The 22,556-nt window shown below is 50.9% G+C and overlaps 2 protein-coding genes across 7 annotated transcripts in view; both read left to right on the forward strand.

The window, feature by feature from the left end:
* Positions 1-22,556, forward strand: part of RADIL (Rap associating with DIL domain) — a 94,250-nt gene that overhangs the window by 29,021 nt on the left and 42,673 nt on the right. For 4 of the 6 annotated variants that reach the window (XM_027042324.2, XM_027042325.2, XM_027042326.2 and 1 more), the window contains one exon: positions 2,386-2,984. In XM_027042324.2, coding sequence (XP_026898125.2) covers positions 2,386-2,984 — 599 coding nt within the window. Of the gene's footprint in view, positions 1-1,168; positions 1,220-2,385; positions 2,985-22,556 lie in introns of all 6 variants that reach the window. The other 2 variants (XM_027042321.2, XM_027042331.2) reach the window with 1 other exon arrangement.
* PAPOLB (poly(A) polymerase beta) lies at positions 14,433-16,655 on the forward strand. The gene has a single exon (XM_015076117.3). It carries the CDS (start codon positions 14,638-14,640, stop codon positions 16,561-16,563), a length of 1,926 nt encoding a protein of 641 aa, XP_014931603.1. The 5' UTR covers positions 14,433-14,637; the 3' UTR covers positions 16,564-16,655.

Below are 22,556 nucleotides of genomic sequence, written 5' to 3' on the forward strand. Positions count from 1 at the left end.
ACAGATCACACCCTCTCTTGCATTTTCTCTCGTCTTGACGTGATTTTGCTGACTTTGCTTTGGAATCCTGCTGAGGAGAAGGGAGGGGAGCTCACTTCTGAGGCCCTGGGAGGGGACCTAGCAGTGTTGTAAGTTGTTTTTGTTTTTTTTTTAAGTTTACTTATTTTGAGGCAGAGAGCATGAGTGAGCAGGGCAGGGGCAGAGAGAGAGGGAGAGAGAATCCCCAGCAGGCTCTGAGCTGTGAATGCAGAGCCCGATGCGGGGCTCGATCCCACAACCTGAGAGATCATGACCGGAGCCAAAATCAAGAGTCAGACGCTTAACCGACCGAGCCACCCAGGGGCCACTCTAGTTCTTTCTTTCTTTATTTATTTTTATTAAAGTAGAGTTGTATACGCTTTAGACCTTGCAGAACCCGGACCCACTGCCAGACACACAATAGCCGTTGCCTTCTCCGCAGTATCTGGGCGTCTTTCCCGTCGTTTACGGCGTGATATTCAAGTTTCCCTTCAGACATCTTGAAAGGCAGACGTTTCCAAGACCCTGGGCCACTTTGGGTTTGGGCCGAGGCCCTGAGGCCTGTGCTTGAAGGAGGAGGCCGGCTAAGCCAAGTGTCCGTGGAGGGTTCAGGTCCTTCAAGAAGGTGCTGGCCCAGAGGCTTCTGAGCCGGGGTGTCCTGAGAGGCAAGCTGTGTACGTAACTCGCGAGCTCCAGTCTTCAGAAAGCTACTGCATAAAAAATAGCTTTGCGGTGGTAAAGCATAAATGACAGGCTGTACCACACGAGGAGGGTCCCCCACCCGCCCCCCCAAAGGGCAGACGTTAGTGTTCGGAACCTAGTCTTTGGCGCGTGAAGCTGTCAGCAGCAGCTTGAAGAGTTCAGGCTTTTCTGAGGGTTGTATGATGGCGGTCAGATCCCGAATGGCTCTAGAGGACTTGAGCGGAGGGTCTGCTCCCGAGCTTCCTTCACAGCAGCCCTGGAGGGAGGGAGACACTTAGCGCATGTGACTGAAGCCGGGGTGCATGACTAGCAAGAGGCCCAAGCACAGTGTCAGTGTCGCAAGCACCTTACGCTTTGAGTTCCCTGGGCGGGGCGGGGGGGGGGGGGGGGGCGGCCAGTGTGGGTTCTTTTGTTAGCGAGGCTCCCTGGTGACTCTCTCCTGCCCTAGGCGGACAGCCTCACTTCCTGAAAGCCTTTTCCAGAGCTGCTGGAGCCAGAGGTGGGTCAGGACTGGGGACGCTGACTTCAGCTGAATGAGTGCTGATGTTTGTCACAGTGGAGGTGGGACCCAGGCCCCTGTTTCCAGAGCCTTGGGAGAGTAGACTTTTCTTGGTTAGCCTGTCTGGTTTTGTCTTTGGCGAGGGCAGCAGCATAGAAGTGGGGTGCAGTAGTTAGGTGATGGGTCTGATTTTCCAGTGTCCCCCACTTGCTCCAAAGCCTTGGTGTTTATGAAGCAGAGACCCTTCTTTTTCTCGTGCCTTCCTGCTCCCTACAGTGCTTGCGGGAGAGCCTGGCAAATATCTCTTTAGAATTCTCAGACCCTTCGAGCTCTAGGGGCTTTGGATTGAGGATTTTTAGACACACCGAAGTGTCCCAGAGCTGTTTTCTAATTTCCCCAGCAAGATTGCATCTGTGGCCTGGACAGGGCCTGAATACCAGGCTGGATGCGGTGGGTGGAATGCATACATTCCAGTCATGCCTCCCCTGGTTCTGGAAGAGCCCTTTTGTGTCCACTGTGGTCGTGTGGACGTTGTAGGGCCAGGCAAGGGCCAGTGAGGGACAGCATTTTGGGGGGGGGTGTCTGTGTTTTGAATGTCTGATCACTTACCACTCTGTTAACGTGCCTGCGACTTTGCCTGTTTTCCTACATCCAAGTGCTCGCGATGAATTTCCCGTATTAGACGCAGCGGTGGCGGAGAGGCTGGGCTTGGGAGATCAGGCTTGCTGCCCTCCGTGGGCTGCCTCCCACGAAACCTGGCCAGCCCTGTGGCGATTCTGCCAGGCAAGCAAGCCCTCTCATCCCCACGCCCGCTGCCCCTCTTTCTTGGCTGCCTACCGCGCAGGACGCATGTGCCCAGCACGTCCCAGAAGCCAGAACCCTGCAGCCGAGTGTGTCTTACCTTTTGGTGACCTCATCGTGCTTCCTGGAAACGGCTTTCCTTGAAGGGTGCTTCGGGCCATTCAGACCTGCTTAGTTCCTTGCAGTCCCTGCTGGTTTCAGTCATATTCTGCCTCAGGTGCTTGGTGGGGGGGTGGGGGGGAGACTTGGCCGAAGGTAGCATGCCCTCTGGCTCCGTTGCGGCCCCAGGCCCCGGGTGGCCGAGCCTCGCTCCCTCTTGTCGCTCATGATGGTTGATGCTAACCCGCCTTACGTTTTTCTCTCAGGACACGGCCTTTACCCTGCCATCGGCCAGAGCCATCGGTCCTTGTCCATGAAGGCTGGCCCACCATGTTTTATGGGACCCACTTCATCATGTCTCCACCCACCAAGAGCAAGCTAAAGCGGCAGAGCCAGCTGCTGTCCAGCGTGCTGTCCCGGACGCTGAGCTACAAGTACCGCGACCTGGACACCACCTTTTCCAGCCTGGGCGCCAGCGACGACCCCGCGGAGCTCTCCACCCAGCTCTCGGCCCCCGGGGTCCTGAAAGTGTTCGGGGACAGCGTCTGCTCGGGCACCCACTACAAGAGCGTCCTGGCCACGGGCACGTCCAGCGCCCAGGAGCTGGTGAAGGAGGCCCTGGAGCGCTATGCCCTGAGCCCCGAGTGCGCCAGCCAGTACGTGCTGTGCGACGTGGTGGGCCAGGCCGGCGACTCTGGGCAGCAGTGGCGGGCCGAAGGCTTTCGGGTGTTTGGGGACAACGAGAAGCCCCTCCTGATCCAGGAATTATGGAAACCCCGCGAGGGCTTGTCCCGGAGGTTTGAGCTGAGAAAGAGGTCAGACGTGGAAGAGCTGGCAGCCAAGGACGTGGACACCATGACGGCAGGTGAGAAGGAGAGAAGGTTCAGGAAGAGCAGGGGCTGGTCAGGGGAGAATGCAAAGGCAGAGGCTCGGGGATCCGTTTGGGGGAAAACTCGTCTGTCACGGCGTCTGAGGACTTTTTTTTTTTTTTTTTAATGTTTATTTTATTTTTGAGAGAGAGACAGAGTGCGAGCAGGGGAGGGGCAGAGAGAGAGGGAGACACAGACTCTGAACCAGGCCCCAGGCTCTGAGCTGTCAGCACAGAGCCTGACGCGAGGCTCGAACTCACGAACCGTGAGATCATGACCTGAGTGGAAGTCGGACGCCCACCGACTGAGCCACCCAGGCGCCCCTTGAGGACTTCTTAATCAAAGTTGCTGTGGAGACTGCAGTTGGTCTATACTGCGGGACACGTGCGCGTGCTGTAGTAGCTCCTGATGGAGTCTTGCAGTGTCGTAGGGCAGGTCCCTCCTTTGTTCCAGCTCCCCAGTCATGTCCTTTGGTGCAGACAGCCGTGCACAGCCAGCGCAGGTGGCCGAGGGGTTACAGGAAGTCCCACGGGGCCCGAGGTGTGGGGTGAGTCTTTGGAACAGTCCAGTGAAGGGACAAGGAGGTGTGAAGGGTCTCCAGAGGTGACGGGGTGCCTGGGGCACTTGGAGGCCTGTGGGCCAGGGCTCTGTGTCTGTCTGTTTGGCTGGTTCGGCTGGTGGAGAGGAACTGATTATCTTAATAGGTAAACGCCATAAAAAATCATTTTCTTCCAAAGCCAAAAGACTCTTCGGTGTATCTCAGATCATAGTTGGCTTTTTCTTAATTTCTTGTAGAAAGTGGTGGCTTTATGCAGAAAAGGGACTTGTCTTCTGTGGTCCTCAGCGGAAGGATGTTTAACGGCCTTAGGGGACTTGTCATTTGATTTCACAATACCCCAGGATCGAAAGAGGCCTTGAGCACTCCTGACCTGTTGTGTGTGCCCCCGAGGGGTTGCAAATGCTCCTTTTCTGTAGTTCTGCTTCTGGCGTGGGGCCCGCTTTGCACCTTCAGTGTGGAGATGAGCAGTGGAACTCCAGGGACCGGGGTCACTCAGGCCTGATGGGGACCTCCGTGTCCCACAGTCCAGGGGTGTGCCGCGGTTGGCATTCAGCAGCAGCGGTCCTCTGTTACCTCGGGCAGATCACTTCACCCGTGTGGCCTCAGTTTCCTGATCTGGATAATGGGGGCATGACTTCCCAGTCACGGGCGTTAGCGATGTACGCAAAGCACTTAGCATGGTGCTTGGCAGACGCTCAGGGAGTTAGAGTTGTGTATTATTGTTAACATTTCCTGTACGTGGTAAGCAGTTTGTCCTGTGTGCTTATAGGCAGAAGTTGGGGGTCCTACTGACAGGGGGGACATCTGATCGCTGATGCCATTTGGAGTTGCTGGCACGTGGCGGCAATAAAAAGCTCGCCAACTGGAGTTGACATTTTTGTAGTCAACTCTCCCTGGCCCAGCACCCTCACGTCCCCACCCTGTGGGCCCAGGGTCTGGCGTTCCATCCGGCCCTGCCTTGCCTCGATCCAGCGCACTCTGGCCCCGTCATTCAGAAGATGCCCCAGGAGGCCAGGCAGACCTGCTGAGAGGCCGCTGGTGTTCAGCTCGTGGTCATTGTCCTGCTCGGTGTTTGTTCTGCGGGGCGGAGGGCAAAAGCGCGTGGGTCTCTGGGCCCCGGGTGTCGGCTAGGACGTTGGAAAGCTTGCTCTGTATTGCACCAGTGAGGGGACCAGGGACCAGAGGCCATCTGTAGGAAGGGGGCCTTTATCTCCTGTTCACCAACCCCTTACGGACGGTGTTCCTTTTACATCAGTCGAGGCAAGAGAAGGCCGCATTGCCCACGGCCTATTCAACTTGGCATTGGTTTTGCAAAACCTTTCAAATAAAGAGTCCATTGAATGGGACCAGTCTCACGGACACACTTGGCCGGGCCGGAGGCGGGTTGTGTTACCTGCCTGAAGCAGGCCTCCTGGACCCCAGGGAATCACCCTTTGCTGCTGGCTTTCCCTTGGGGCGTGGTCCGGGACTGCGGGGCCTCCTGACCGTGCTGTCCCCCTGCCAGCGACGGTAGAGATGGTGCGGTGAGGCCTGCGGAGGCTGAGCTGTCCGAGCGGACCCCGAGGAGCTGAAGGGGGTGTTTGGTGTTGACTTGGTGTTTCTGTGTCAAGTCTGATAACGAGAAAGAATCTCCAGCTTGTTGGTCTGCCCTGCTCGGGAGATGCCCCCAGCGCCTGGCCGTCCTCTGGGTGCCCGGCTGGCCTGTGTGCCGCGCTGAGGCTGTGTGGTGGCATTTGCAGTGGTGAAATCAACGCCCACAGAGGTGGAGCGTTTTAGGGCCTGGGACGGTGGCGATTCCACCGCAGAGCAGAGCTCCAGGGCTTCTCTGTGCGTCTTTTCCCCCCAAAAGCAGGGGAGGTTGACCCTACAATTCTAGTGAGCCATCTGGAAAGAGTGGTGGTAAAGGGAAGGGACTGCCTGTGTGTGTGCGCAGTTGTGCAGGCGTGTGCGTGTCTGTGTGCAGGTGTGTGTGCATGTGCGTACGCGGCAGTTAACACTGGCCTTCTCTGGCTTCAGGTGACTGAGCACTGTCGCAGTGAAGGACTCCCGTCGCTAGTGAGCAGGGGCTCCCTAGTCCTGGTTCAGAGTAAGCCGGAGCCGACGCCCCCTCCCGGCTGCTCTTTGGAGCTGAGGAGCAGCTGGGAGCGGGTGCCGGGTGCTGGGGACCCACCACGGGCCCCTCTCCTGCAGGCTCGCTGGGGTCCGCTCACAATCCCGGGGCGAAGGAGGGTGTGCCAGAGGCTTCCCCGTGGCGCCGGAACGAGGGTCCACGGGCTCTCCTTCCCCGTTCGGACCCTTGTCACGCACCCCTAGTCACGCACTCGGACACTTTGGGTTTCGTTTTCCATAAATATTGTCTTTTTGCAGCTGCCGGCTCCCCTGATTTCCAGAGTCTCAAAATACTGTGTGTCTGCTCTGGGAGGGGGCGGCTGGCGTGGGGGGCACCGCGAGGCCCCTCCTCTGTGCGTTTTCCCGGAAGGCTGGTGTCCAGGGCCGGGAGCACTGACAGGCCTCTGCGTCTCGTCACCAACAGAGACAACAATCACTTCTGTGCACTTCGGGGTGGGGTGACAACCGGGCCATGTGGTCTTCGTCAGTGGCGTGGGGAGGGCGAGAGAGAAGGTGCGTTTGCGTCCTCAGGACGGAAGTGTGTGTTCAGCTTTGATTTCTCAACCTTGGCCTCAGGGACAAGTTAGGTCAGTAGTTTGCTGTGTGGGCCAACCTGTGCGCATTGGCGGGGATTCAGCGACGTTCCAGGCCTCTGCCCGCTGGATGCTAGCAGCACCCCTGCTGACTGTGACAACCAAACGTGTCTCTGGGCATTGCCAGGTGGCCCGGGGGGCAAACTTGCCGGGACACGGAGCCACTGAACCGGACGGAGCGGCTGCACCGAGCGCCTCACCGTTGGGGCCAGCGGCCACGTGCCTTTGTGACCCTCAGGCCGCACTCTCCCTCCCGGGACTCCCTGAGGACTTGGCGCCCTGAAAGCCCAGTGTCTTGAGGGTGACATATGGAGCTTCTTTTTCTGTCTGTGGATGCCTTTTCTGTGTGGCCTGCGTGGCCCTCAGAGGCTTGGCATTGTTCTGTCCCCTGCAGGCGGTGTCTCCTTCTCTTCTTTGGGTGTCCTCTTAGAAGAAGGCCGGCCTAGAGCATTTCTGAAACCACTGTGACTCGAGATGTGCAGGCCACGCCATTCCAGGCATCTCTGCCTCTGTCACTGGGCTTGTGACTAACCGTCTACACGGTATGGGGGCATACAGTAGGTGCTCATTAAAAGCCCACTGAAGTACTAACGCACGGAAGGAGAGCCAGCTCCCAAGTTTCACTTTCCACGTGCATCCAAGACTCCAGAGTTTGGCTCCATTTTCTTTTCTTTTTAAAATTTTTTTAGTGTGCATTTTTGAGAGAGAGTGAGAGAGCCAGTGTGAGCAGGGGAGGGGCAGAGAGAGAGAGGGAGATGCAGAATCCGAAGCGGGCCCCAGGCTCCGAGCTGTCAGCACAGAGCCTGACATGGGGCTCGAACCCATGAACCGTGAGATCATGACTTGAGCCGAAGTCGGACGCCCAACCGACTGAGCCACCCGGGCGCCCCATCCGTTTTCTATGCTAGGGGTTGGAGACGGGGCGGCGAGAGGGTGGTGTTCCGACGGCGTGGCAGTCCACTAGTGCCAGCTGTGGCTTCGAGCGACTGGGAGTGTGTCCCTGGGGTACCTGAGTGTGCAGCCCGCCACACTCCTTTCTCCTTTAGGCCCAGCTGGAGTGGCCGGGGGGTGTTGGAGAGGTTGTCTCTGAGCACCTGACTCTGAGTATGTGGTTCCTCCCACCTTCTCCTCCATGGATGGGCAGGAAGGGCCTTGGCCCCGGTGACAGACAGGGATGTTGAGGCTTCAGGGGGGCCCTTTGCTGTCTCCACCCACCGATTGTGCACTGTGAATTCTGTCCTCACACGTCCCCCGACCTCTCTGTGCTTTTGACGTTTTTTCTTTCGCCGTGGATCTGATCTTTAATAACTTCTCTCAGGATGAAGGAGGCTATCTGGATTTTCTTCTTTTATTTTAGGAGGAATCGCCTCGTGGGTCTTGAGTGAGACTCTTTGAGCGTATTTGCGGTGATGGACTCATTGTGGGCAGCATTTATCTTATGCGGTTTGGTAAAAAGCAAGACAACTCCTAACTTTCCTCATCAATCTAAAAGTAGAAAAGTAATTGAGCTTAAAAGACATTTTTGAGGGTTTTTAATTCAGAGAGAACATAAAATTGAATGGTTAGTTGCTCACAGCCCATCTCATCCTTTAATTCACTACATAGATTTTTTTTTTTTTTAAGTTAAGTAAGTCTTCAGCATCACAGAGAAGCGCAGTGGCAGCGGCAGAGGCAGCTTCGCGGCCCTGTTCCGGGAAGCTGGGTGGCGCCCGCCCGGGGCCTGGCTACCGGCACCACCCCCTTCCCCGGGACTTGCCACCTCGTCCTACGAGGAGCCTCCCAAGTCAGGTGCTCCGTGCTTCCCACAGCAAACACAGGGGGAGGGCAGAGCGGGCATAAAACATTCGGAAGATGTGACACGTAAGAGGAACCGGCTGGGGAGGGCCGGTGTGGACGGGGCAGGGAAGGGATTTAGCCAATGAGGGAAGTGCGTGCCTGTGGGGGGTGCAGGCCCTCCTGGGGGGTTGGGCCGGAAGGGATTAGGTGTCAGGTTGAGGGGATGAGAGAGAATACCAGACACCTGTCAGCCCCTCGGAGCCACAGGCCTCCACCTTTCTTCACATTTGGCCCCCAGTCGGGATGCTCCCAGGGTGAGAGCGGATGTTTATTGGTTGGCACGAATAACTAGCGATTCCGTGAACTGAACAGCACTGAACTCAGATTTCCTAAAACCTCTTCATAGTTGTGGTGAAACTGATTTTAAAAGTCTAGAAGTAGATAGATTTAAAACCACTCATTTAGCCAGCATTTGCTGTCTAACTAATACAACAAATCCACCTGATTCCCGAGGCCCTTCTGTGTTGTACCAAACCGCAGTAAAATGAATCAGCCTCTTGAAAGTGGTCTTGAAGGAGGCAGATATAAAAGCAAAATTTTGCATTTGGTTACACGGCAAGAGAGACCTCACTTGGGTTAACCGTGTGAAGCATTTCCAAGAAGTATTAACATATTAACCACTATGTTTTATTACCACTTAAACCGTGTTCCTATCTGTTGGTTCCCAAAAGTGACTTATAATTTTGGGGAAAGATTTTGGGGGATATATTTAAATCACATAGAATAGTTTATCTCATGGATTTATTTATTTGTTTATTTGTTTAGGGAGAGAGTAAGCGCAATTGCAGGAGGGGCAGAGGGAGAGGGAGAGAGAGACTCTTAAGCAGCCTCCACACCCAGCATGGAGCCCGACAGGGTGGAGGGGGGGCCTGAACTCACGAACCGTGAGATCGTGACCTGAGCCAAAATCAAGTGTTAGACGCTTAACCCACTGGGCCACCCAGGCGCCCCCTCTCAGGGTTTTAGATGATATACTCACGTAAACAGAGAATGCTAGCCAACTATCTTTTCTTCCTTCTGAAGGTTGACGTGGCAGGAATGTTCGCTGAGGTCTGGGACACACATTCAGATGTGTCCAGAGTGACAGCAGTAAATGAGGCCCAAGTCCACCTTCTTTGCTGTGCTGTCCTTGCAGAGACTGAGTCCATCTTTGTGAAAGAATACCGGTTCTCGAATGCCCAAGATAGGTCTGAACAGGATGAGCAGGGGTAGGGGGGTATTGATCTCCTAAGCTCTGAGATAGGTGATAAAGTCGTGGTAACTGAAGGCATGTGGTCTGTGGACAGGAACATCCAAGCCGACGGAAGGAACAGAGTAGAGAAGGCAGAGGCAGACCTAGGTTGACTGACCCGGTGGGAATTTGGCACAGTGTAGATCGCGTCACAGATTGGGGGGAAAGGGTTTTATAAATGGTGTTGGGATGACTGGCTTCAGCCAAAAGAAGAAAGATTTCATAGAGAAGGCTTAAAAGGCACAAACCATAAGGGGAAGAGGTAGATGGATTTGACTATATCAGAGCTTAAACTTTCTCTTCAACTGAGGACCGTGTATAATAAGATTAAGGTCTACCTGTGGTGCTGTAAATTTCACTCAGACCTGGTTTTCCATCGCCTACATAAACCACCTTATCCATTCCCCTAATCACGGGCACTCAGGTCACATCCAGCTTCTTCCCACTACAAACACTGGCGCTCCCACCCTGTTGAGGGTCTGTGCAGAGTCCTCGGAGGGCATTCTCCCGGGAATGGAATTTCTGGATTACAGATGTATCCACTTTGTTTCCTACTAAGCGCTGACGGACAGCAGCTTCTCCAGAAAGGCTGCCATGACGATGGTGTGCTTTCTTGTGTGGTCCTTCTGCATCCTTAGGCACGGAGTATGAGCCCCCGGCCCTCAAAAATCTCCCTTGGAATCGCTCTTAAGTCAAAAGGTGCTGTAATGTTAATGTAGCAAGGGTCCTAGAGTCACGCAGCTGTAGAAAGTCCCTGTAGCCAACTGGTCTGAGTAACTGTGAACTGAGTCGCACGATGATTTCCCAATGTGTACATTTGAAACCGGCCTCTACCTAATCAAAATGCAAGAACTGCGTCTTCTGGATATTGATTAGCCAGTGACTCGTAGGAGAAAGAATTTTATTTTTTGTGCTCATTCACTAATTTGTCAGCACATATTTGTTGGGCGCTACTCTGTTAGGTGCTGGATATATAGCAGTTGACAAAACAAAGAGGTTGTGTTCTCATGGAGCTTAAGAGTCTAGTGGGAAATAAAGACCAAGAAATAATCACACGAAAACCATACTTACACATTGTGATATGTGCTACGGAAGAAAAGCACATGAGCTAATTTCGCATGAAGGTTAGGGAAATTGTCACTGAGGAGGTAAAATGTAAGCCAGTCTTAAAGATGACGACACGTTAACCAGGCGGAGGGCAGCAGATACTTGGTGGGGCGGGAAGAGCTCTCTGGGCAGAGGGAACAGCTGTGTGCAGACTCCAGGAGGAGAGAGAATGAAGCAAATTCAAGGCACTGAAAGGAGGCCCGTGTGGCTGGAGCGTGGGGGGAGCTGTGGGCAGTGGGGCTGGGGAGATGGTCAGGGGAAAGACAGACAAGCTTGGGTCGTTGGGTATTTTAGATTTAGACTAAGTATAATGGGAGGCCCCAAAGGGGTTAAAATACCACTCTGGCTCCCAGGCAGAAAATACTTGAGGGGCGCCTGGGTGGCTCAGTCAGTGGGGCAACTGACTTCGGCTCGGGTCACGATCTCACGGTTCGGGAGTTTGAGCCCCGCGTCGGGCTCTGTGCGGACAGCTCGGAGCCTGGGGCCTGCTTCGGATTCTGTGTCTCCCTCTCTCTCTGCCCCTACCCCGCTGGCACTCTGTCTCTCTCTCAAAATGAAATAAATACTAAAAAAATATTAAAAAAAAGAAAATACCTGAAAAGGTCAGTAATAGGAGATGATTAGGTTATTGTAGGAACCTAGATGAGAGTTGGTGGTAGCCTCCAGTAGAGTTCGGAGGGAACACGTAGAGAGAAGTGTATGAATTGCAGATATATTCTGGAGGCAGAATCACTAATATTTGTAAAGAACTAGATGTTGAGTGTGAGAAAGAGGGAGATGTTGAGAATGACCGCCAGGTTTCTGGTATGCCCAGTTGGGTGGATGGAGATGCCATGCCCTAAACGGTGACTACTGAGAGAGAAACAAATTATGGAGGGAGGACTAAGAGGTCTCTTTGGACTACGTTAAGTTTGAGACATTCAATGGAGGTGGTAGACAGGAAGTCGGATAATATGCATCTGCAGCTTAGAAGAGAGTCTGTTACAAAAACTTGAATTAAGCCGTAAATAGTTGATATTTAAAGCTGTGAAAACTGAGATCATCTAGGCAGCGAATGTATATGCGATAAAGAGAAATGAGGGGTTGATAACGGAAACTGGAGTGACACCAACTCCAGAGGCTAAGTCATAGCCTTATAGGCTGAGGAGAGGCCAGAGATGCACAAGGCCGGACAGAGTGTGGTGCCATGGAGGCCAAGAAGAGGCCACCATAGAGCAAAAGAATGTAGACCATTGGATTCAACGACATGGCAGTCACCAAAGACCTTACTGAGAGCTGTGCTGCTGGAATGTGGAGCATGCAAGCCATATTGAAGTGGGCTGAAAACCAGGTACTTCTATTCTTGTAATACGTGGGATTACTTACCCTAGAAAATCTTTCTGTATAGAGTACCTGGAAGGGTTGGTTGAAACATAAAAAAAAATTCTCCTTTAAGATGCCAAGCCGAGTGCCTAAGAAAATAAGGTAGGTCAGCAGGGTTGAAAGAACCCCAAAGAGGTACTTTGAAACCTCAGAAACTTAACTGATTCTAAAGCTCTCATGGCTCTGGAGGCATTTGCCAGTCCTTGTAACCAAGAACCTTTATTTTAGCAGCTGCCCAGGAAAGAGGCAGAGCTTCGGGACCTACAGAGGTAGAGAAATGGAACTGAAACCCCCAGATATGGTTGCAACTCTCAAAGGGTGACACGCTGAATGAAAAGATGGGGTAGGAAGAACCTGCTACCTGGTGAAAGGAGATGACAAAGTGTTATCTTCCTTCCTCCCTCCTTCCTTCCTTCCTTTCCTCCTTCCCTCCCTCCTTCCTTCTTCCTTCCTTCCTTCCCTCCCTTCCTCTCCTCCTTCCTTACTTCCCTCCATACTTCCTTCCTCCCCTCCTTCCTTCCTTCTCTCCCTTCTCTCCTTCCTTCCTCCCTCCCCTCCTTCCTTCTTCCTTCCTCCCTTCCTTCCCTCCCTGCCTCCTTCTTCCCTTCCTTCCCTCCCTCCTTCCTTCCTCCCCTCCTTCCTTCTTCCTTCCTTCCCTCCCTCCCCCTTCCTTCCCTTCCTCCCTCCCCTCCCTCCTTCCTTCCTTTTTTCCCTTCCTTCCTTCCCTCTCTGTCACCTCCTTCCCTTCCTTCCCTCCCTCCTTCCTTCCCTCCTTTCTTCCACTCCTCCCTCCCTCCTTCCTCCCCTCCTTCCTTCCTTCCCTTCCTCCCTCCTTCCTTCCTCCCCTCCTTCCTCCCCTCCTTCCTTCCTTCCTTCCTTCCTTCCTTCCTTCCTTCCTTCCTTCCTTCCTTCCTCCTTCTCTCCCTCCTTCATTCCTTATTTATTTATTTATTTATTTATTTATTTATTTATTTAATATTTTAGAGGGAGACAGAGCATACAATGGGGGAGAGGGGCAGAGGGAGAGAGAGAGAAAGAGAATCTTAAGCAGGATCCATTCTCAGTATGGAGCCCAACACGTGGCTCAAGCCCACGACCCTGGGATCGTGACCTGAGCGGAAATCGAGTCGGACGTTCAACCGAATGGGCCACCCAGGCGCCCCTAGAGTTCTCTTTCTTGACCTGGGGTCTGGGTGGGGAAAACTCCCCTAGAATGGAAAAATACTTTTCCTCTCACATGTGTTCGGGGTTCAAAATCGCACTACTCTGGTAATCTGGCTAGTCCTTGGAAGAGGAATTAAATTACATTGTACAATTTGATAGTGTACAAAGACATCTGATAGAAACAAAGCAAATCCTCTTTGGGAGGACATCCACACAGGCATCCCAAGCCTCACCAGAGATGAGCTCACAGTCCCAAAATTACAAGACACATGAAATGATGTTGGTCTGAGTTGGTAGAAAACAAGCTAGAATCAGATTATCAGGAATATCAAGAGGAGGAACCGTTAGTTATAGAATATTAAGTAAGTTTAGTGTTCAATGAATAAAAGGTAGAAAGAAAACAGGAAAGAACAGAATGTCTTCCAAAGAGGCTGGAAAGATTTGGAAAAGAACAAGATAATGCTTCTGGTGATTAAAGATGTTAAATATTGAGGGGGACCTGGGTGGCTCAGTTGATCAAGCACTGGCCTCCTGGTTTCGGCTCAGGTCATGATCTCTCAATTCATGGGTTTGAGCACCACATGGGGCTCCATGCCATCAGCCCAGAGCCTGCTTGGGATTCTGTCTCTCTCCCTCCGCCCCTCTCCCACTCGTGTGTGCGCACTCCCCCCCCCCCCCCAAATAAATAAACTTTAAAAAAGTATTGAAATGGATACTTCAGTGACGGCTTAAACAGCAGACTAACTGCAACTGAATCAGAGAACTGAGAGGTAGACCCGGCATCGCCCGGGAAGAAAGGGGAGGCGGGAGACACGGAGAGCCCAATGAGAGAGTCCATCAAGTGTCCGCATGAAGCGCATCGGTGGTGGGGAGGGCATCCTCCAAGGACATGCCTGAGAATCTTCCTGGGGTCATGAGACGAAAACCGCGCATCTTACGGTTCAGAAATCACCGTGTACGATAAGATAAGGGAAAAGTTTATCCCTAGACACCCGGTGGCGGTATCGCAGGACGTGGAGGGCAGGGAAGATTTGTATCGCTGCCAGAAAGACAGGTGAGCGGGTCGGCCGGACTGCAGACTTCTCAACAGAAGCCGTGGAAAGCAGAGGCGGCGCGGAGGACCTTCAAGGCTGGAAAGAACAGAACCGTCGACCCCGAGGTGCCGACACCGCTGAGCCCCCAGGCAGGCACCTGGCCAGGGAGGACGCAGAGGGACGCTTGGCAGCAGCAGACCCTGACTGCGAGGCGTTTCCGAAGGACGTGCGTTAGGGCGGAGGCCCCCCGGAAGCTGCTCCTGGAGAGGAAGTAGATCTGAGGTGCGAGGCACTGGAGATCCAGGCGGTAGATGGTAGGTGTGCGTAAACGGTACTGACGAGGCGCACCCCTGCCCGCCTGCACTGCCCCCCCCCCCCGCGAAACTACAACTCCCGTGGGACTCTGCGCGCGGCGCAGGCGCCGTGGCGTGCGTGGCCTGCGCGGCCGTTCTAGAACGCCGCGCCGAGGGCCCCGGCGCCATGTTGGGGCTGAGGGGAAGGCAGAGAAGCGCTTGAAGCGGCGGGAGCGGAGAGGGAGCGGGAGCGGGTTGGACCCGGGCCGGCAGGAGCCCCGCCCCTCCCGCCTCAGCGGATCATGACCCGGGCGGAGGTCGCGGTGGCGGGGGAAGTGGCGTGGCGGGGCCGGCGCTAGAGATGATGCCGTTTCCGGTGACGACCCCTGGATCACAACAGACCCCGCCGCCGCCCAAGCGCTGTGGCATCTCCTCCCCCATCAGTTTAGCAGCCCCCAAGGAGACTGACTGCGTACTTACCCAGAAGCTAATCGAAACCCTGAAGCCCTTCGGGGTTTTTGAAGAGGAAGAGGAACTGCAGCGCAGGATTTTAATTTTGGAAAAATTAAATAATCTGGTGAAGGAATGGATACGGGAGATCAGTGAAAGCAAGAGCCTTCCACAAGCTGTAATTGAAAATGTTGGCGGGAAAATCTTTACGTTCGGCTCTTACAGGTTAGGAGTACACACGAAAGGTGCCGATATCGATGCGTTGTGCGTTGCTCCAAGACATGTTGACCGAAGCGACTTTTTCACCTCGTTCTATGATAAATTGAAACTACACGAAGAAGTGAAAGATTTAAGGGCTGTCGAGGAGGCGTTTGTGCCAGTTATTAAACTGTGTTTTGATGGGATAGAGATTGATATTTTGTTTGCAAGGTTGGCGCTGCAGACCATTCCAGAAGATTTGGACCTAAGAGATGACAGTCTGCTTAAAAATTTAGATATTAGATGCATAAGAAGCCTTAACGGTTGTCGGGTGACAGATGAAATTTTACATCTGGTACCCGACATTGACAACTTCAGGTTAACTCTGAGAGCTATCAAATTGTGGGCCAAATGCCACAATATCTATTCCAATATATTAGGTTTCCTAGGAGGTGTTTCCTGGGCCATGCTAGTGGCAAGAACTTGCCAGCTCTATCCAAATGCGATAGCATCGACTCTTGTACGTAAGTTTTTCTTGGTGTTTTCTGAATGGGAGTGGCCAAATCCAGTGCTACTGAAAGAGCCCGAAGAACAGAACCTTAATTTGCCTGTATGGGACCCAAGAGTAAATCCCAGTGATAGGTACCATCTTATGCCCATAATCACACCAGCGTACCCACAGCAGAACTCCACATACAATGTGTCTGTTTCAACAAGGATGGTCATGATTGAGGAGTTTAAACAAGGGCTGGCCATTACACACGAAATTTTGCTCAGTAAGGCAGAGTGGTCCAAGCTTTTTGAAGCTCCAAGCTTCTTTCAAAAGTACAAGCATTATATTGTACTTCTAGCAAGTGCACCAACAGAAAAACAACATCTAGAATGGGTGGGCTTGGTGGAATCAAAAATCCGAATCCTGGTTGGGAGCTTGGAGAAGAATGAATTTATTACTCTGGCGCATGTGAATCCTCAGTCATTTCCAGCTCCTAAAGAAAATCCGGACAGGGAAGAATTTCGCACGATGTGGGTGATTGGGTTAGTGTTAAAAAAGCCGGAAAACTCTGACGTTCTCAGTATTGATCTCACCTATGATATCCAGTCTTTCACGGATACGGTTTATAGGCAAGCAATAAATACTAAGATGTTTGAGGTAGATATGAAAATTGCTGCCATGCATTTAAGAAGAAAGGAACTTCATCAACTACTACCTAATCAAGTGCTTCAGAGAAAGAAAACACATTCAGCGGAAGGTGTCACTTTGACAGCTTTGAATGACAACAGCCTTGACTTCTCTGTAGACAGCGAAGACGGCATGTCTGTGCCTTCGCCTACTAGCACTATGAAGACCGGCCCGACGACTGGCAGCTGTCCGGGCAGAAACAGTCCTGCTCCTGCTATAATGGTGGCATCTGTGACCAATGTGCAAGTTACTGAAGTCTCCTTGCAACAAGCGAATCCCAGTGAAAGCCTGGGTGCGTCGGGGGAAAGCATCCCTCAGACTGCCTCACCACCAGCGCTTTGTCCGCCACCAAAGCCCACAGTTGCCAGGGTTGTTTCTTCTACACGTCTGGTAAATCATCCGCCCAGGCCTTCAGGGAGCACGGCAACAAACATAGCTAATCCTATGGTGGGAGTCTAGCAGACGTTCTCACCTCAGAAAGGACCAAAGCAACTAAAAGAAGAGGAACAATCTCCTAAAGAGAAAGTCTAACTCCACTAGAAACCGTTCGGATAGTGTAACATCCAGTACAGAACTTTTCAGTACCTCTGCTCTTCCTGCAAATCCTGCCCCTGTTACCAAGAATTCAGTAAGACACACTGAACTGGCAAAAGCAACCTCCAGGGTCCGTAAACAATATCTGCCAACTGGACCTGTTGTCTTCAAATGCCACAGGAGGAGGATGAAGGGTACCAAACGAGATTTGACTCAAAATAGATTTAGCCTTATTTGGTAACTTCCTTTACTTGGCTAATCTTGATCAGAAGTCCAGGTTAGTAGGTGAAGCTAGAACTGTTATTAATGTGTCAGCAGCAGTTGTAGCAACTACTTTAAAGGCCTAGTGCCCATAAAGAGAATAAAACAAAACAAAACAAAAAACCCTTCAGCTGGCAACCCCATGCCTGACATCTGGACTGGATTTATGTTTGATGCATTGTTGGGGAAAATTGGCAATACAAATTGGTATCAGAATTCCTTATACTGATGATGCACTGTATGTATATTTCTATCAGAAAGTAGAACTAATTTTAAGTTTTCCAGCTTGATGAATTCTAGTTTTTTCCTGAAGAGTTTTCTTCATTATTAATCGTCAGACGGGATGCCGTGGTGCAGTGTGTACTAAACTTCAGAAAAAGTGTAAAAGTACATCTAATTCGGTCTCTGTGAGGTAGCCATAACCCTTTAAAAGTGAAATGTCAACGCATAGGGTATATATTTGACATTGAAGCAGTAGATAGTCTTTGGCTTTGCTGGGACACAATCAAGAAATGATATATTGGTTTTATCTGTACAATTGTTTTAGAGCGCATACAATCAGCAAACAGCAAATACAGCCTCAGAGCTAACAAAACTCCCTAGTCTCTTGCCCTTAATCATTTTTCCTCAAACAGAAAAGTTTTTTGCCTCTCCCCTCACCCCAACTCCGTTCTGTTTGCTTGTATGCACAAAGTATGCTTGTATGTAGATTCACGAAAATACCTGGAATGCTAGTATGTTCTTAACCGTGATATGAAGCCAACAGTCCTGTGGCCTCGTGGCACAAAACACTGGATTTTGGCTCCATGGCTAATATTTTACTAAAACTTTCCTAAAAGTAGCGAATTGGGAGACACGTTATTGGCCCTGGATGGCTCAAACGAGCTCTACGTATGGGAAATTTTGTATGCTCCACAGACTGTGCTAAAGTTAATTTCCAATTTTAACATGTAAGCGAAAAGCCATTTCCCCCAAATATTTAAACCAATTTTTATTTTTAAAGGACTCACTAAAATTCATCAATTTTTACATGTTAAGATGTAAAAAATAATTCCTAGCAAGCACTTGACATCTAGTCAGCTTTCTGTTTTATTCTATAAGAGATTAGGAATACCTTCCTTAAATTAAAAAAAAAAAAAAAAAAGACCACTCATAATTAAGCAGCAGAACATCCATGTTTAGGAAACATGAACGGCCCAGATGTAGATGAATGGAAACGTAGTCTGCCTTAATCTGGACACAGTGAGCCTGACAGGTTTTCCAGTTAGCCTGTCCTGATTCCGGCCTCCCTCAGCCGTGTCCCTTTCTACCACACGTGCATTTTTCATACTCAACTATAATTTCTTACGCCCTTCCCCTGTCCTTCTAGATTCACTTTCCAAGGTTGGATTAGTCTTCCCTTTAGGCTCTGCAGTAATTGAGGATTTCTTTTCACCCTTACTTTGTGATGTCAAGTACACAGCGTTCCTGGTTTCCACGTCTGCCCTGTCAAGTCCTTTACCCTTCCGGCACCCTAGGTCAGGTGGAGTGTGCACAGTAACTCTGTATTTCAGGTAGCTGTGGGGTCAGGTTGGAATTGCCAGGCATGAATTTGGTCTTGTCATTTCGTTAACACATAGGGGAAAAGTAGTTTATTAAGTGTTTCACGTAACTATAATTAACCAAGCTGGAAACTGGGAACTTTCTAGTTTTCATTACCTGAATATTGGACTACTTTTTTTTTTTTCACATGATGTACGTAGTGTCTCATGATGGGAGTTTGCTTTGTTTTATAGCACCTGTACCCCTTGTATTTTTCGAGCACTATTTTGAAAACAGATGATGTATTTCTCCATTAAAAACAATAAAAATAAATAGCAAAGAAGCAAGCAGAGGGGTTGAAATCTGACAGAGTTCAGATGCTCTTACGTCGTTGCGGAGGAGGATAAAGACACTGAGGGGATTTTTTTACTTTATTAAGGCTAGAATTGATGTTACAACGTGAGGGGAACATTTGAAAGAGTTAAAACTTCAGTCAGGTAAAAAACGGAGTGAAAAAACTCTAATCAAAAAAAGGCAGGTTTCAGAGAAGTGATTACTAGGGACAAAAGTGACCACTGCTTTAATGATGCTGATACATTTAATTAATAAGTCATGTACCAGGAAAATAGAGCGGTTTAAAACTCATTTGCGTCTAATAAATTCGCCTTAACGTAAAGTAACATCACAAGCAAGGATTGGGAGAAATTGCCAAAAGTGTTGTTGTCTTAGATTTAAAAATGGCTCTTTCATCAATTGATACCCAGCAGACCAAAAGAGAAAACAAAAACAAAAAAAAAAGGACTAGGGAAACCGTTCTGAGCACAACAGAGGCTGGCAAGCTTTTCCCGTAAAGGGCCAGAGAGTAAATATTTTCAGCTTTGGGAGGCCATATGGTCTCTGTCTCACCTACTTAACTCCGCCGTTGTGGTGTGAAAGCAGCCAGAGACAATATGTAAACAGATGGCCGGGGCTTGGATTTGTTACCCATCCCCCTAGCCGGCGTCTGTCATTCCTTATCTGTTGGACGTTTATTCCAGCACCGTCCACCCAACAATTGGAAAGTGCATCTTACTCTCAAATAAACATTGGGATGTGTAAAAGTTACCCTCCTACTTGATCAGAAAGTAAGATTCAGCATATTGCAAATTACCTGATTCATAGAGCATGTTCTCTGACTACAAAACCGGTTTTTTTTATTCAATAACAAAAAGCATAGAGAAGAACTTCCTGAGGAAGGCACACAAAAAGCTCAAACCACGAGGAGACGGATGAATCTCTTTAATTGTATTAAATAATGAACAGTGAAAAGTGAAAAATAGGCTAACGTGGGAAGATTTTATAATATATACAACTGACAAATGATTACTGTCTGGAATAGATCAAGGATGCCAGGAACAAGCTGTTTAAGAAAATCAGCTCGATAAAACACGGGCAAAAGAAGCACATAACCGCCTCAGAAGAGGAGGTAGGAATAGACAGGAAGTACAAGATACCCCATCGCATTAGCAGTGAGGAAACATGAATTAAGAGCATAGAAGGTAGGTCTAGGGGCACCCGGGTGGCTCAGTTGGTTCAGCTCAGGTCACGATCTCTCGGTTCGTGAGTCTGAGCCTTGAGTTGGGCTCTGTGCTGACAGCTCAGAGGCTGGAGCCTGCTTCGGATTCTGTGTCTCCCTCTCCCTGCCCCTGCTGCGCCCCTCCCCCCGAAATAAACAACAAAAAAAGAGAGTCTGACAACATCCAGGCTGTGGAGGAGGACGAGTGGGGTGCTCCAAGAGCGCTGTGAGAGCCGGAAGTACCTTGTCCCCCTCGGGAGCCGTGGGAGACCAGTTGGACTCATCTGGCACCATTGGCCAGCTTGCGTGCCTCTGCCACCATACTGTGGGGCACCGATGTGTTTCATTTTACTGGTCCCCCGAGCCTTCGAGGAGCCATGCTGTGGGCCCCCTCTGCAGCTGCATGCAGAACTCTGCACCCCTCCACGTTACCTCCGGTGTGCATGTAAATGTCACAGTCTGCGTATGTCATGGTGTCAGAGGAAGCCTTCTCCTGAAGACTCTGTCCCGTGGGTCACCAGGGCACGAGTACAGGGGTGTCGGTATCAGCATTTTGTAATAGCGTAGAGCTTGAAATAACCCAAAAACGGAGGGACGGATAGTGTCGTGTTCGTGCAATAAACGGTACGGAGCTGCGAGATTAAATGAACCACAGCTACGTACATCAACATGGGTGTGTCTCGTACGGTTGAGGAAAAAAGCGAACGGCGGAGAAATAGTGTGATATAAGCAAAACAGAGCAGTGTAACTTGGGGTTACCAAAATGTGTGGTCTAACCATCAGTGAAAAATAAGGGAATGTTGAACACAGAATCCAGAATAGGGGTTCCTTTTGGCGGGGTGAGAGCTGGGGAGCAGGCGGGGAGGCGTAGTTTCGAGAACATAGGGAGCCTGGAAGGGTTCCGCCTTTTTCAAGTTGGATGGTGGATGAAGTGGGGTGCATTTTATTATTAGTCTAAGTTATAAATGCTTTCGTATAGGTGAAATCTTCCACGATCAAAAAACCGGTCCCAAGCGGGGTCTTGGCAGCCTCTGTATTAATTAGGAACTGCAATTGGCCAGGTAACCGTCGCTGAACCCAATGCAGGTTTCTTTTCTTTGGCGATACAGCAGTGGTAGGTTCAGGGCCCATAGGGTGGCTTTCCAGGTCACTGGGGACCCGTAGCTCCTTCCGTGGCCAGCCCTCCCCGCCATTCCAGTTCACGCCTTCAGGCCGGAAGATCCCCTCAAATGCAGGATGCTTGCGGGGCCGCTGCCATCACATCTGCCTTTAGGGTAGGAAGGCAGGAAGAGGGGGCCAGGCAAAGGTGTCCCCGCAAACCGTGTGCTCCTTCCGCAGCGCTTTCCTAGAAGTCCCAGCGGGAACATTCCCTCATCTCTCGCTGACTGCGCCTTAGCCACATGGCCACGCCGGTCTGCAAGAGAGACCTGGAAAGGTGGTTTTTGTGACTGGGCACATTGCCTCGTCGTTCCTCACGTCATGCCGTTAGGAAGGCGGAAAGAATGAATACTGACAGGCAGTGATAGTCGACTCTTACACAGCCCTCAGATATATACAACTTCAAACACGTCCAAGGAGCTCAGGGATCCAAGACTTGAATGTGAATCAGAACTTGGGGGAGGCAGCTGATCTGGGATTTAGAAGAGGGCTGAAGCTTTAAATGCTCATACGAGGGGCGCCTGGGTGGCGCAGTCGGTTAAGCGTCCGACTTCAGCCAGGTCACGATCTCGCGGTCCGGGAGTTCGAGCCCCGCGTCAGGCTCTGGGCTGAAGGCTCAGAGCCTGGAGCCTGTTTCCGATTCTGTGTCTCCCTCTCTCTCTGCCCCTCCCCCGTTCATGCTCTGTCTCTCTCTGTCCCAAAAATAAATAAACGTTGAAAAAAAAATTTATAAATGCTCATACGAGAAAATAAAGACTGAAAACCAATGAGCTACCTGCCTACTTGATTAGGTCAAAATATATATCTAATGAACTCCGCGAGAGAAGACAGGAAACAATATAGAGCAGAACACATGCAGGAGAGAGGATCAATAAAATGAAAAGTGGTATCTTTGAAAAGACTACCCAAAGGCGCCTGGGTGGCGCAGTCGGTTAAGCGTCCGACTTCAGCCAGGTCACGATCTCGCGGTCCGTGAGTTCGAGCCCCGCGTCGGGCTCTGGGCTGATGGCTCAGAGCCTGGAGCCTGTTTCCGATTCTGTGTCTCCCTCTCTCTCTGCCCCTCCCCCGTTCATGCTCTGTCTCTCTCTGTCCCCAAAATAAAAATAAAACGTTGAAAAGACTACCCAAAACTGGCAAGACTGAGGAGGAAAAGTCAAGATGGTACATAAACAATCTCAGGTGTAAGAGGGGATAGCGACAGTTACACTAGGGGTATTTAAAAAAGGGGGTGCCTGGGTGGCTCAGGTCATGATTTGTGGGTTCAAGCCCTGCATTGGGCTCTGTGCTGACAGCTTGGAGCCTGGAACCTGCTTTGGATTCTGTGTGTGTGTGTGTCTCTCAAAAATATATTTGTTTTAAAAAAGGATCTTACAGATAGCTTTTTGCTAGTAAATTAAAAAACTTAACATGCAACGGGCAATCT

Source organism: Acinonyx jubatus, chromosome E3, assembly GCF_027475565.1.
Source record: "Acinonyx jubatus isolate Ajub_Pintada_27869175 chromosome E3, VMU_Ajub_asm_v1.0, whole genome shotgun sequence".
NCBI lineage: Eukaryota > Metazoa > Chordata > Mammalia > Carnivora > Felidae > Acinonyx > Acinonyx jubatus.